This window comes from Manis javanica, chromosome 16 (genome assembly GCF_040802235.1).
Source record: "Manis javanica isolate MJ-LG chromosome 16, MJ_LKY, whole genome shotgun sequence".
Lineage (NCBI taxonomy): Eukaryota > Metazoa > Chordata > Mammalia > Pholidota > Manidae > Manis > Manis javanica.
Window position 1 is genome coordinate 54,757,907 of NC_133171.1, and position 13,465 is coordinate 54,771,371.

At 37.0% G+C, this 13,465-nt stretch overlaps 1 protein-coding gene across 1 annotated transcript in view; it reads right to left on the reverse strand.

Annotated features, from left to right (window-relative positions):
- Nucleotides 1-8,829: 8,829 nt before the first annotated feature.
- LOC108389803 (testis anion transporter 1) overlaps nucleotides 8,830-13,465 on the reverse strand; it is an 83,570-nt gene continuing 78,934 nt past the window's right edge. The window contains 1 exon segment of the mRNA XM_073224614.1: nucleotides 8,830-9,614. Within this exon segment, the coding sequence (XP_073080715.1) occupies nucleotides 9,189-9,614 (426 nt within the window). The 3' untranslated portion in view covers nucleotides 8,830-9,188.

Consider the following 13,465-nt stretch of genomic DNA (forward strand, 5'->3'; position numbering starts at 1 on the left):
TGAGATATAACCATATGCTTACTAGAATGTCTCAAATGAAAAAGACAAAACCTAGGTGTTCATGAGAGTATGGAACAACTTAATTCTTATACACTGTTGGTAGAAATAAAAAGCAGTACAAACATTTTGGAAAATTCTTAAAATATTAACCATACATTTACCATATGTATGACTCAACCACTCTAGTCCTAAAAGAAACAAAAGTATATGTTCATACAAAGACTTTTACATTGCTGTTCATGGCACCTCTATTTGTAATTGTTCTGAACTGGAAGCAACAGAAGGGTCCATGAGCAGATGAATGGATAAACAGATTGTGATACATCTACACAATGGAATACTACCTAACAATAAAAAAGGATGAAATCTTGATACATGCAACAACACACATTAATCTTTTTTTTTGACTCTTTTTTCTTATTTTGATATCATTAATGTACAGTTACTTGAACAACATTATGGTTACTAGACTCCCCCTATTATCAAGTCCCCACCACATACCCCATTATAGTCACTGTCCATCAGCATAGTAAGATGCTATAGAATCATTACTTGTCTTCTCCAACATGCATTAATGTTAAAATAATTATGCTGAGTGAAAGAGGGCAGACTGAATTAAAAAGAGAGCACATACTGTATCATTCCATTTATGTAAAACTCTAGAAAATGAGAACCAATCTGAAGTGACGGAAAACAGATAAGTTGTTATCCAGAAATGGAGATGTGATTGGGGAGTGCCAGGAGGGTGGGATTACAGATGGGCACAAGAAAATTTTCGGGGTATGGATATGTTCATTATCTTTATTGTGGTGATAGTTTCATGGGTGTACACAGAGGTCAAAACATCAAGTTGGGCGCTTTGAAAATGTGTCATTTATTGTATCTCAAGTATAGCTCAATAAAACTATACTTTTTAAATTTACAGTTTAAAATAAAAACTGACCTGAAGTCCAGGATAAAAAAAAAATCAAACAAACAAGAGCCCTTCAGACCAGTATTGACATTAGAAATCTCCAGGATCGTTTTAAAAAAGGAAGTTGTCAAATATATTTAATAATCATTTGGGCGAGAAAAGACGAACATTAGAACTTTGTTTATATATTCATACTTACTTCTATTTGCACAAAGAAATAGCCATACTTCCTGTTTTTGCATAAAGATCTACCTATTGGAAAGACCTGCAAACACACAAAAGAAACTAATAATAGGGGTTATCTGGGTGGGGGAAAAAGAATTTGAGAATGGGAGTGTGGAACAGGAGTAGGGGCAAGATTTTTCACTGACGAACTTTTTTTAATCGTTTTTATTTTTTGAACTATGTAAGTATTTTTACTATTTTAGAAGATAATTAAACAATGAACTAGAATTCAGTTCAGGCTTAACTATCTCCAGAACAGTTTTTCTAACTACGGATCTTGATCAATTTAGTGATCATGAAATAAATGTGAAAATCCCCCAAATATCTGGAAAACACAGTCATTAAAACACACACACACACACACACACACACACACACACACAAAGAAATAGAAAAGAACAGAAAATATGGAGGACATCAGACAAAAAGGGAGAAAGTGTTATTTCTTGGAGCTTTTGTCTCAGTTATGTGTGTATGTGTGTGTGTGTGTGTGTGTGTGTGTGTGTGTGTGTGTGTGTGTGTGTGTGTATTTATGTCATGATATGAAATATTGACTATGGTCAGAAAAGAGTGGGAGGCACTGTTCTGGAGAACCTGGTCTCTCTCCTCTTTCCTCCCTTTGTATATATTGTAAGGTAGTTTATTCTTATCTCCATTTGTCTTCCTGTCCAGATAAAGAAAACCTTGAGGGCAAGGACTATCTTGAATATTGGATCTATGCATGCATGGATGAGTAAGACAATAAATGAACGGGCAGGTGAATGAGTAAGTGAAAAGATTCAGTTGTATAGAAAGTAGCTCCTCAGGTGTATTTGGGTAGGGAGGAGTGAGTGGTGGGGACTGAGTGAAAAACGGTTTTTCAAGGCTCATTTTTCCGTGATGATGCACATAAACAACCTTTTGGAGTCATCAGTTTAAAACTGAGAAACTTCAGGGATGAGTGACATGTGTTTGAACCTCAAACTCAATCATCCTTTAGCAAATGTGTTCTGAGAACCTATCATATGTTAGAAATTTGAGATTTCTTCCAAGAAAGGATAGTAAAACTAAAGAATGTTCTGGGTATCTCATGTCAAATGGCTGTTAGAACCACAGGGGCTCTCCTGCTTATCCTTGCCCCTTTGGGAACCTTAGGTTTATCTGTGCTGGGTTCAAGTAGTCCCACTGAGACTTACATTTATCAAACTTAACATATTGAGGATTTTTTTTCCTTTTTCTCCTTTCTTGACACCACCATTTTCATCAATTGAGTCCCCTCATTTTTCCCTTTACTGGTTTGAAAATTACATACTTTTAGTGGCTACCCTTAAAATGTTGCTATGCATATTTAATTCAAAATGTGGAGTTAATCATCTCTGTCCTCTTCCTGGAAAATACAAGTTTAGAATATTTTGTTTCTGTACTGAGAGAATTGTGTTAAAAAATCTCTGTGATCATAGATTTGTCTATTTCTCCTCTTATTTCTGCCATTTTGCTTTATATATTTTGAAACTACGTTACTAGGTGAACCCAAAATTAGGATTTTTATGTTGTCCTGTTTAACCCACCCTTTTATCACTGTGTAATGTCCACCTTTAACCTTTAGGAATACTTTGTCTTACAATATACTTTGTCTGGTACTTACATCACTACCCCCACTTCTTTTGGTTACTATTTACATATTTATATATAGTGTGTCTTTCATAAACAGCATATGTGTGTGTGTGTGTGTGTGTGTGTGTATATATATATATATAATATTGTTGGGTCTTTTTTTAAACATCCACTCAGAAAAGTCTGTATCTTTTAATTGGAATGTTTAGTCTACTTAGTTATTGATATAGTTGAGTTTAAGATTGCCATCTTGGTATTTTTTTTCTATTTGCCCCATATATTCTTTGTTCTTTTATTCCATTTTCATTCCTACTTTTGGATTAACTAAGTATTTGTATTATTCCATTTAACTCCTCTATTAATTTTTAAATTATACTTCTTTGTATTATTTTAGTAGATTCCCCAGACATAATAATAGCTGTATTTGACTTATTATAATCTATCTTAATTAGTTCTTTACCACTTCATTAACACTTTATCTCCATTTACCACTTTTGTATCTTTGTAGTCACATACTTATAAATGTGTTACAAACTGTACAAGATATAGTTATCATTGTTGCTTTAAATAAGCCAGTATTCTTTTATGTGTTTCCCATATTGAACCCTTCCACTACTCATTCTCTTTTGTAGTTCTGAGCTTCCCTTGGGAGTCATTTTCCTTCAGCCTGAAAAACTTTAGTATTTCTTATAGAGTGAATCCATAGGTAACAAATTCTCTCAATTTCTGATTGTCTAATAACACCTTTATTTCATCATTTTTGGATGATATTTTCAGAGGATATAGAATTTTAGGTCAGCATGTTTTTTTTCTTTCAGAACTTAAAAGATCCAATCCTGTAGTCTTCTGGCTCCCAAATGTTCTGCTAAGAAGTCAATAATAAGTGGTATTGTTCCTCTACAAGTATGTGTCTTTTTATAGTCTTGTTGCTTCTAAGATTTTCTGTTCATCTTTTGTTTTTAGCAATTTGACTATGATATGTCTGTGCTTGGTTTTCTCTCTATTTACATTGCTTAGGATTTGCTAACCTTCCTGAATCTCTGAGTTGCTATCTTTCATGCTTTGACAAATTCTCAGTCATGTGTACTCACATAACACTTTCCCCAATCTCTTCTCTCTTTCTGGGACTCCTATAACACATATATTAGGCCATTTGACTACATTTTGCATACCTTGAATGCTGTCTTCTGTTTTTGCATTTTTTCCTTATTATTCTCATTTTGAATATTTATTTACTGTCTTTTGAGTTATATAATCCTATCTTTTGCTGTGTCCAGTCTGTCATTAAACCTGTCCAATGAGATTTTACTTTCCAATATTTTGTATTTCAGTTCTAGCATGTCCATTAATTCATTTTCTATAGATTGTAATTCTATTTTCAAATTATCTTTTCAGTCATTTTCTCCAACTTTTATTCTACTTTCTTGAACATATTTATGATCATTATTTTGAAATCCATCACTGCTAGCTCCAACACCTGGATCATCTGTGGGATTTCTCCTATTGGATATATACTTTTTCTTAATCATCAGGCATTTTCCTGCCTCTTTGAGTGTCTTGTGACTTTTAAAATTTGTATTCTGATTTGTGCAAAAGAGACTGAAGTCAATGTTATTTCTCTCCAGCTAGGATGCGTACTTCTTTTTATATGGCAAATAGGGTGAGGAACAGATCATCTCATTCTATGAGAAACTGAGCTATGCTGTGGCTTTAGTTAGACTCAATCCACCTCTGGTTTCAAATGTCTCAAGAGTAAGATCTTTTGTAAGCTTATTAAAGGTCCCTTCCTCTTGTGGGCTTTGTCTCCTAAGCATAGGATGAAATTCTGGGTTATTTCATTTTTGCCTTTGCAGGCCAGCTCCTACCCTCCTGAGCTGCTTGGTGCTCATCGAGTGTTTCAGAGAGGAGGCCAGCCAATCTGCCGTGACAGCTCAAGTGGGTATCAAAAGCTTCATTGGCTGTGCTTCTTCCTAGAAGAGTCTCTCTGCCTGAGGAAAGCCTGATTCCAGATTCAGCAAATAACTTATTTATTTATCTATTTATTCATTTATTTACTTACTTACTTACTTAGGTATCATTAACATGCAATTACATGAGCAACATTATGGCTACTAGACTCCCCCATTCAGAAAATAACTTTTAAGAGAGAGAATGGCCAATAATCCTAACTTGCCTTGGAAGGAGTCTTTTCTCTCTTAAATTTTAGTTCCTTTAGTCTTCTTGCCTTCTCCAATATCTTCCAAAATAATTTCATAATTCATTTTTTTTCTTTGATGTAGAGGAAGTAATGGTCACTTCCTACTACATTTAACTCAGAAGTAAAGATTTCTTATGTTCTTTTCCAGTTGGTTCAAATCAGGATTCAAACAAGGCCCATGCATTCCATTCTTAAGTCTCTTAATTTATAGGTTTCCCATCCCTCTTTGTATTTTTGTTGTTGTTGTGTTTGTTTTTCAACTTGTTTAAGCAACTGGCTCATTTGTTCTGTTGAGTTTTCTGGATTCTGCTGGTTGTTTCAACTTAGTATCACTTAACATGTTCCTCTGCCCCCTGTATTTCCTATAATCTGGTAGTTAGATCTAGAGGATTGATACTATTCCATTTTTTTGGCAAGATTACTTTATAGGTGGTACTGTGTACTTCCTCTTTTATCACATAATTCCTACTTTTTACTGTCTAGCTCAAAAGAAATTTCTTCTCAGTAGTTTTCCCTAACCCACATTCTTTCTAACTCTCCTGTCTGTATTTCTACAGCATTTTACCTCTCATTATCACCTTTTCATTTAGGCGTCCTTTACACTCCCTCCCTACAATGCCAGTTTGTAGTTTGAGATCTCCTTGAGGGCAGAATTCATATTTTACTTATTCTTTTATCCTCATGATTATAGTGTGGTGGATTAAAATGGCCACAAACTATTTTCCCTTCAAAAGGTGGAGTGTATTTACTTCCCTTCATGTTGGGTGAAGGCTAATCTTGTCACTTATTTTGATCAACAGTACATGGTTGGTGATGCTCTGCCTTCAGCTGCCATGCAAAGTCAAGGTACTGTCCTGCAGAGGACATGTGGGTAGGGAAAGAGGTGCCTAGTCGGCTTCCAGCTGTTCCAACCTCCCAGCTGAGGTGTCGGACATTTGAGCAAAGCCATCTTCAGTTTCCAGCCCTAGTTGAATCTCTTGATGACTGCAGCCTTATGAATGAGCCCAGCTAAACCCAGCTCAGATTGCAAAATAATGAGAAAATACATGATCATTGTTTAAGCCACTAAGATTTGGGGTGGGTTGTTATGCAACAATAGATTACTGAAACACAGAGTATTCAGGATATGGTGAGTCTTCCGAAAAGTGTTTGTCGAATTCAATTTAATTGTAAGAGACTGGATGGGTAATTAAACTAGATAGCTCTCATGGCCCTATCCAGCACTGAGATTTTATGATCCCAAGATAATTAATAACCTTGGATTATGCCATTACTTCCTCTATTTCTACTGATAAAAAGAGTTGAATCTAGGTGCAATATAATTAAGTTCTTAGGTGTCCATTTGGGCTGCTATAACAATATATCATAGACTGGGTGGCTTATAAACATCAAAAATTTATTTCTCATAGTTCTGGAGACTGGGAAATCTAAGATCAAAGTGCTGGCAGATTTGGTGTCTGGTGAGAACCCACTTCCTGGTTGTCTTCTTGTATCCTTCCATGGGGGAAGGGAGGAGGGGGTCCCTCCGAGGCTCTTTTATAGGGCACTAATCCCATTAATAATTATAAGGGTGACCAATCACATTCTGAAGGCCCCGCTTCCTAATACCAACACATGAATTTTGGGGACACAAACATTCAGACCATAGCATTCCATTCCTGCCCCCCACCAATTCATATCCTCACATGTCATCAACTCAAAAGTCTAAGTCCAAAGTCTCATCTAAATATCATGTAAATCATATATGGTTAAGACTCAAGGTATGATTCACTAAGCTTTGTAATACCCAACTTGCAGAAGGATGCCTAGGGTCACCTATTTTGATTAATTTCTTTTCTAGACCTACCTTTCTGCAGTTCTAATGATTCCTAGTTCTTCACATATAAAAATCATACCCTAAAGCCCATATACTGTAGCACATAAGCTGCTTTGAGGGTTTTTTTCAGTAGTGGAGAAAAAATTGTGCTAAGACATTTATACTTTCAAATTCAGTTTGTACTCATTTTTCAATCTTCAGAATTTTTCTCCAGTTTCTCATTAGAGAGATAAAAGCTGCAATGATATGACCATACAAAGAAAAGTGAGCTAACTAACCTAAACTATAGCATTTTGTAAAGTTTGAAATGTCTTAGACTTTCAGGTGATCTGCATTTTGGAAGAAGATTCAGCCTTTGAATAGTTACTCACTTTACCATTTCTTTAACACTGTACTATTTACAATCAACCATTTTTCTTTATCTTATTACTTTGGAAGGGACTAGATGCTATGGGCTTATAGTAGAATATTCCTTAAAGGTGTACTGTAGTGCAAGCATCTGGATGGTCTTTGAGGTCATGCATCAACGTCCAGATTTAGCTATGTGTAGTTGTAGCAGAAGGACCAAACTCTAAACTCTACCACTTGCTGCCCAAGTATCAGAAACCACTGATTTTGTGTTTAAAGACCTTCCTTTGATAGAAATGTGGGAATAGAAGGGTCCTGGAGTGAGAGGGTGGTAGCCTACAGAAACCAGGCTTTCCATGCACTTCCTAGTGTCCTGTTTTAAATGTCAAATGTTTTCTTGATTTTGACATATTTCTGTGCCAATCCCTGTCACCTTGCCAATTCATTCCTGATTTGACCCACTTTCTGATTGAGTCCTTGTGCCATGGCAGTTAACCTTAGGCTCCATCTGCCTATGTCTCTGGTGCCCATCTTCTGGACTCATCCACGGTCACCACTCTGTCGCCCATTTGGCTCTGCCCTCCTAGCAGTCATTGGAGTTTGCTTTAAGCCTAACTCCAACTCACCCTTCTGGTGCCAAGTCATATGTCACCATGACAGGAAATAGTTCGTTGACATCCATGATGGGTTCAGGGCCTCCTGGTGTATTCCCTCACAGTTTCCTGTATTTTACCTTTGAGATACTTATCACAATTTATGATTATTTTTCTCATCTATTCTGCTCATCTTGTACCTTCAGCACCTGAGACAATGCCTGGCACATAGTAGGAGTTCAATGAATGTTGAGTAAACATTAACAAATGAAGCTGTGACTTGGGCCCTCACCTCTTTTAGGGTACCATTGTGTATAACCTTGAGCTAGTTACTTATCTGAGGCTCAGTTTCTGCATGTGTAAAGTAGGGATGACATTTTTTCATCTACCCCACAGTTTGGGGTGCTATGTATGCAGCAGATGCTTACTAAATGTTTGTAGAAATAGTAAATGCACGTGCTACTTCTGTGGTGAGACACCTGTATTTTAACTAGTATTTCTTTCATCTGACAAATGAGAGAAATTGAGCACCCAAGCAAGAGGTGTCTTGCTTATTGAGTGGGAATTTAAATTCAGGCTTCCATATACCCTTGCCCAGGGGTCTATACTTCTCTTCTGGTTGTAGCTTAATACTAGATATTTTTTTAATGGGGGAGGGGACATTTTTAAAAATGGATTTAGTAATGATTGACTTTTCCAACTCTTGAGAGTTTTGTGTGTTACATATTTTAACTTAATTTGGTCTACCAAGAATATATATTCTAGATTGCTTGTATCTTAACCTGTAAGAAAGAATCAGTAGGGAATGTGACTAAGACAAGGGAGAGTTCTGTAGAGGTAACATTCTCATCAGTGAGTACAGCTGATTGTTCTTCTGAAACAGTGGTAGGATCAGATCCTGAGCTTTGTATGATAGCAAAAGTGCCTTCAGCCTAACAACTCCTTGTGCTGTCTAGATTAACCTGACCACTTCCCCCCGTTCCTCCATCAGTGCAGTGAAGGGCCCTTGCGTACAGAATAAGATGCTGCCCAGTTTTTGCTCGTTTATTCTCCACCACATCCACACACGTCTGGAATTCCGCCCACTCAACATTTTTCTGGCACACAGAACACAGAGAAGGGAGAAGATGTAGGAAGGGTCCAAATGTAACTAGACTTTATATATTTTATTTGAGCCTCATCTAACAGAGATGGGGAGAGTAAGTTAGAGGTGGTCTGATAAAAACCCCAGAGTTTGTGAGGTATGCAAAGGAAGGAATCCTTTGCTAGAACATCTGCTGAAGGTGAAATGAGGTGAGCCTGGAGAGGGAATTCAGAAACAACTTTTGGTGTTTAGTATTGTGATCTGGGAGCGAGATCCCACTGCTGAGCCAGGAAGAAGGCCAGCAGGTGGAGGAGGTCCACAGCAAGTACTGCTGGTTCGTAACTCACCGAAGGTCTCCGATTAAGTGACCCCATTTGGGTGGGGGGGACTTGCCAGGGGAATCTGACCCATTATGCAATCTAGGGATCCTTAAGTTCATGGCTCTTGGATGAATATAAATTCATAGGTTGATGTCTCCCTTCCACTGACTGTGTCCTGTGTTGAGTCTCAGTTGGGGAGTTGGGAGGCATAGACTGATACACAGGACAATATTGCTGCAGACGATAAGACTGACTCTTTGGCCTGGATGTGGCCTTGGGCTTGGGCCCTGTCTCGACCTCTGCTTCAGGCTCCAGCTCAGATTCGGGTTCTATCTTGTGGTCTAAGTCTAGGTCCAGATCCAGCCCAGTCTCTTGTTCTGATTCCAGCATGGACTCCAAATTCATATCTAGCTCTGACTCCTCTTCCGTTACTGTTACTGGCCTCTGCATTGTGGAGAAGCCTGGACTTGCATTTTTTGGGATTCCTAGAAGACTGATGCCTATGTTATGTCTTGACTCTTCATTCTGAAACACACACAATTAGATGGATTAAACTTTCCAATTAAACATAACTTTCTAACAGTCAAGGAATTTCAGAATATAGCAGAACTTAAGGTACCAGAAATTATGGGTTCCTGACCAAGTAGAGAATATTTTCAGCCTAAATCTGCTTTTCATTTTTATTTCACCCTCTAGTACCTGTTACTCACTATTCTTCAGGCTCAATCAACCCATAACTTCTGATTTCTCTGGCTTTTCTAGCTAGCCTGGATTTCATGGTCAACCATTTAAACAGCAATGGCCTTGGAAGCATTCTGAAACATCATGTCTTCTTGATTTTACTTGTCTTTTCAAGCCCCAGTTTAATCCTTGGCAGGGCATGTAAGGCCCTTCATGACCTGGCCTGTTGCCATCTTTAGCTTTATCTCCATCTGTAGTCACTACCCTTTGCTGTAGCCATAACATTAACCACAGATGCCTCACAACTGTTTACCTTTGCTCATGCTGTTCCCTGTGCCTACCCTGTCCTCCTCCATCTTGTCCACATACACTTATTCATCATTCCAGATTCAGATCAGAGATGACCAACCAGGATCAGAGTTCCCTTTGTGTTCCAACTGTACCTTACTCATGCTTCTATCATAGTGCCAGTATCGTATTGCCTGATTTATTTACAAATCTCTCTCTTCTCTTAGATTCTAAGCTCCTGGAGGTAGGGCAGTGCCTGGTTCTTGATGTCCTCAGCACCAGGTACTGAGCCTGTCACATAGCAGGTGGCTTGTAGGCTTGGGGAATCAACCTTGCAGCAGCATTCCATAAAATAAATAGCTTTCACCTTTCCTGAAACATTTTCTTCTCCTCCACCATATGAGCTCTCTTGTTCTTCCTCCTTCCTTCTTGGCTGCTTCTTCTTGGTGCCTTTGTTTTCTCCTCTACTTCTCCTGGGCTTCTAAATTTTATCATGCCCCAGGGCTTGTTCTGGGGCCCTTCTCTCTTCCATCTATGCTTTCCTCAGAGACGATTTTATTTAGTCTCATAATTTTCATTATCATCGATGTGCCAATGACCTTTTGGTCATAACCCTTCCCTTGGTCTACTGGTTCATATATCCACTTCCATTCTTGACATCTCCACTTGGATGTTAATAGGCATCTTGAATTTAACATGAGAAATAGAACTTGATCCTCTCCTAGTCTTCCCTAACTTAAATGCTAGAAAAAAATAGACATATTCAATACCAAGTCTTAATATTAATCCTGGTAAGAATATTAGTAAACTAGAAAAGTACTTTTTAAAAACATGGTAAGTACAATGTCTATCTTAAGTCAACTGTCACCACTAGCCTTAATAGACATAAGAAACTTTCCTCATTAAATTCAGGAGTAAGGCAAGACTCAGCACTATTTGTTGAATTGTTCTGGGTGGATTACCTAATGCCATAAGATATGATACTGAAAGAAGGGATGTAACAATTGGAAAATAAGATATTTATATTATTGTAGAAAACATTTTTCTATCTAAGAAACTCAAGAGAATTAACAATGAAACCTTTTAGGGCTAGTAAAATATTGCACAAGGGTGGCCAAATAATTTAAAAAATCAATAGGTTTCTTATATGGTAGCAATTGCAGTTAGAAAATATAGTGGAAAAGATTATTCATTTAAAAAAGGAATAAAAATGTGAAACATAAAGTATAAACTATCTAACATTTGTTTATATGAAGAAAGTCACAATACCTTACTATGAATGCAGCATTTAAAAAGACTGAATAAATGTAGAGACATATGTTCCTGCATGGGAAGTCTAAACACTGTAAAGATACCAGTTTTCAAATTATTTTTTATTTTTGATGCAATTCTAATGAAAATTCCAATGTTTTTTTTGTGTGTGTGTGGAGGGGGGAACCTGACAAAAGATTCAGAAGTTTGTTTGGAAGAATAAATTGGTGAGAATGACTTAGCAAATTTTTAAATAGAGCACTGATGACACAGGACTTCTTAACCAAATGTTTAAATGTATTATAAAGCAGCAGTAACTAAAACGGTGTGATACTGAGGCTATGCAGAACAATGAAACCAAAAACTAAGCTAGAAATAGACTTTAGTTTTCACAAGAAAATTATATTTTATGAAAACAGCATCTCAAATCAGTGGAGGAAAGAGGCTTATTCAATAAATGGGATAGCTCAAAATGACAAGTTTATAGATAAAAAGTAAATATTACCCTTCAACATCATACACTGAAATATATCCTAACTAGATTAAAGGTATGGTATATAAAAACTTAAAACATAAAAATCTAGAAGAAGATATAAATTATTATTAACTTTCCAAGTGAAAATGACATGCTAAACTAAAAGCAATTGACAATTACAAAGGGAAAGATTAATACGAAAGACTTTATCATATGTAAAAGCAAATATGTCAAGTGTACCCTAATTATAAATAAAATAAACTTCCACTTATAATAAAGGCAGACCAACACCACTCCCCACTACTACCCCTCAACCCCTCCCCCACACCACCACTAAGGACAACTAGAAGAGCTAGGTAAAATATTTTAGAACTTCTGCTTGAAGTCACCATAAAGCTAACAAGATCATGAAAAGCTACCAGGCAAAGATTTAGGAAAAGGTAGAAATCTAGAGAGGTGAATCTGGTATTTGGAGACACTTTTATGAGGGTATTTAATGATCTGGAAGTGGCACGTATATCTTAAGCAGTGCTTTTGACGGCTTTAAGGGCTTACGGTTCCCACAGACTGCCACTGGGCTTTGGGACATCTCATGGCCTAGAATACCTCAAGTCCTGAAATCAAACCCAACTGGCTTTGAATTGCTCGTGCCTTCAAGTACCTGGCAAAACCATCAAATTCTGTCTAGAAGAAAAATGTAATCCTGGGCCTCAAATTATTTCTATAAACATTTTCCAAATATAATGTCTGGCACACACCCAAAGATTACTAGGCACATTAGACTTTGATAATGAAGGATGCATACGAAATTTCTTAAGGCAGTACTTCTCAAAGTGTGGCTTATGTTCCATTAACATCAACATTTCCTAGTGACTTTTTAGCAATGGAAATTCTCAGGCCCCACCCCAAACTCACTGATTCAGAAATTCAGAGTCTTAGGGCATAGAGGGACCTAGCAGTCTGTGTTATGACAGAATATTTTGGCAACTGTGGTGTATTCTAAAGTTGAAGAACCACTGGAAGTCCCTAACATAAGTAGGAGGACCTCTGGCCAGAGATGTTGTCCAGAGAATTCTTGCTCCAGATAGGGGTGGACCTGATACTGAGGTTTCTTCCAATTGAAAGGCTTTGTGATTCTATGATTTTCTAAATGGGAGTGAACTATAGATCAGAATAGAAAAAAAAATATGGTCAAATCTAGCTATCAGGGAAAAAAGTTGTGCTGGATAAGCAGAGGCACATAACCTCTGAAAATTCTCAACAAAGCAAGAGAAATACTTGAAAAAACATTCCTTAAAAAAATAAAATGAGGAAAAAGGTCACATTTTAAAAGCCTGGTTGTCTTCTTAAAGTTTAAAAAAGACACTTACTACTCTGGTAATACTTCTCTTGTCATAAAACATTCAAATGCTGAAATCTGTAAGTCAAAGAATCAGGGGTTTAATTAAAAAATAATTTCTAGTCTTTAGATAATATTTTTGTTCCCATCTGTTCTTTAATTTCCCTGTTTTTGGGAAACCTAAGAGGCTAATTTGAAGACAGTGAAGCAGGCCCAGCTTTTTACATAGTATTTATAAATGGCTAAAAATTTCTGGCTTATAAATCATTCTTTGCAGTTGGTCAGGTTGAGTATATCACATATTACTCACAATGTAAATAATAACCTAAGTGAGACTGGCAG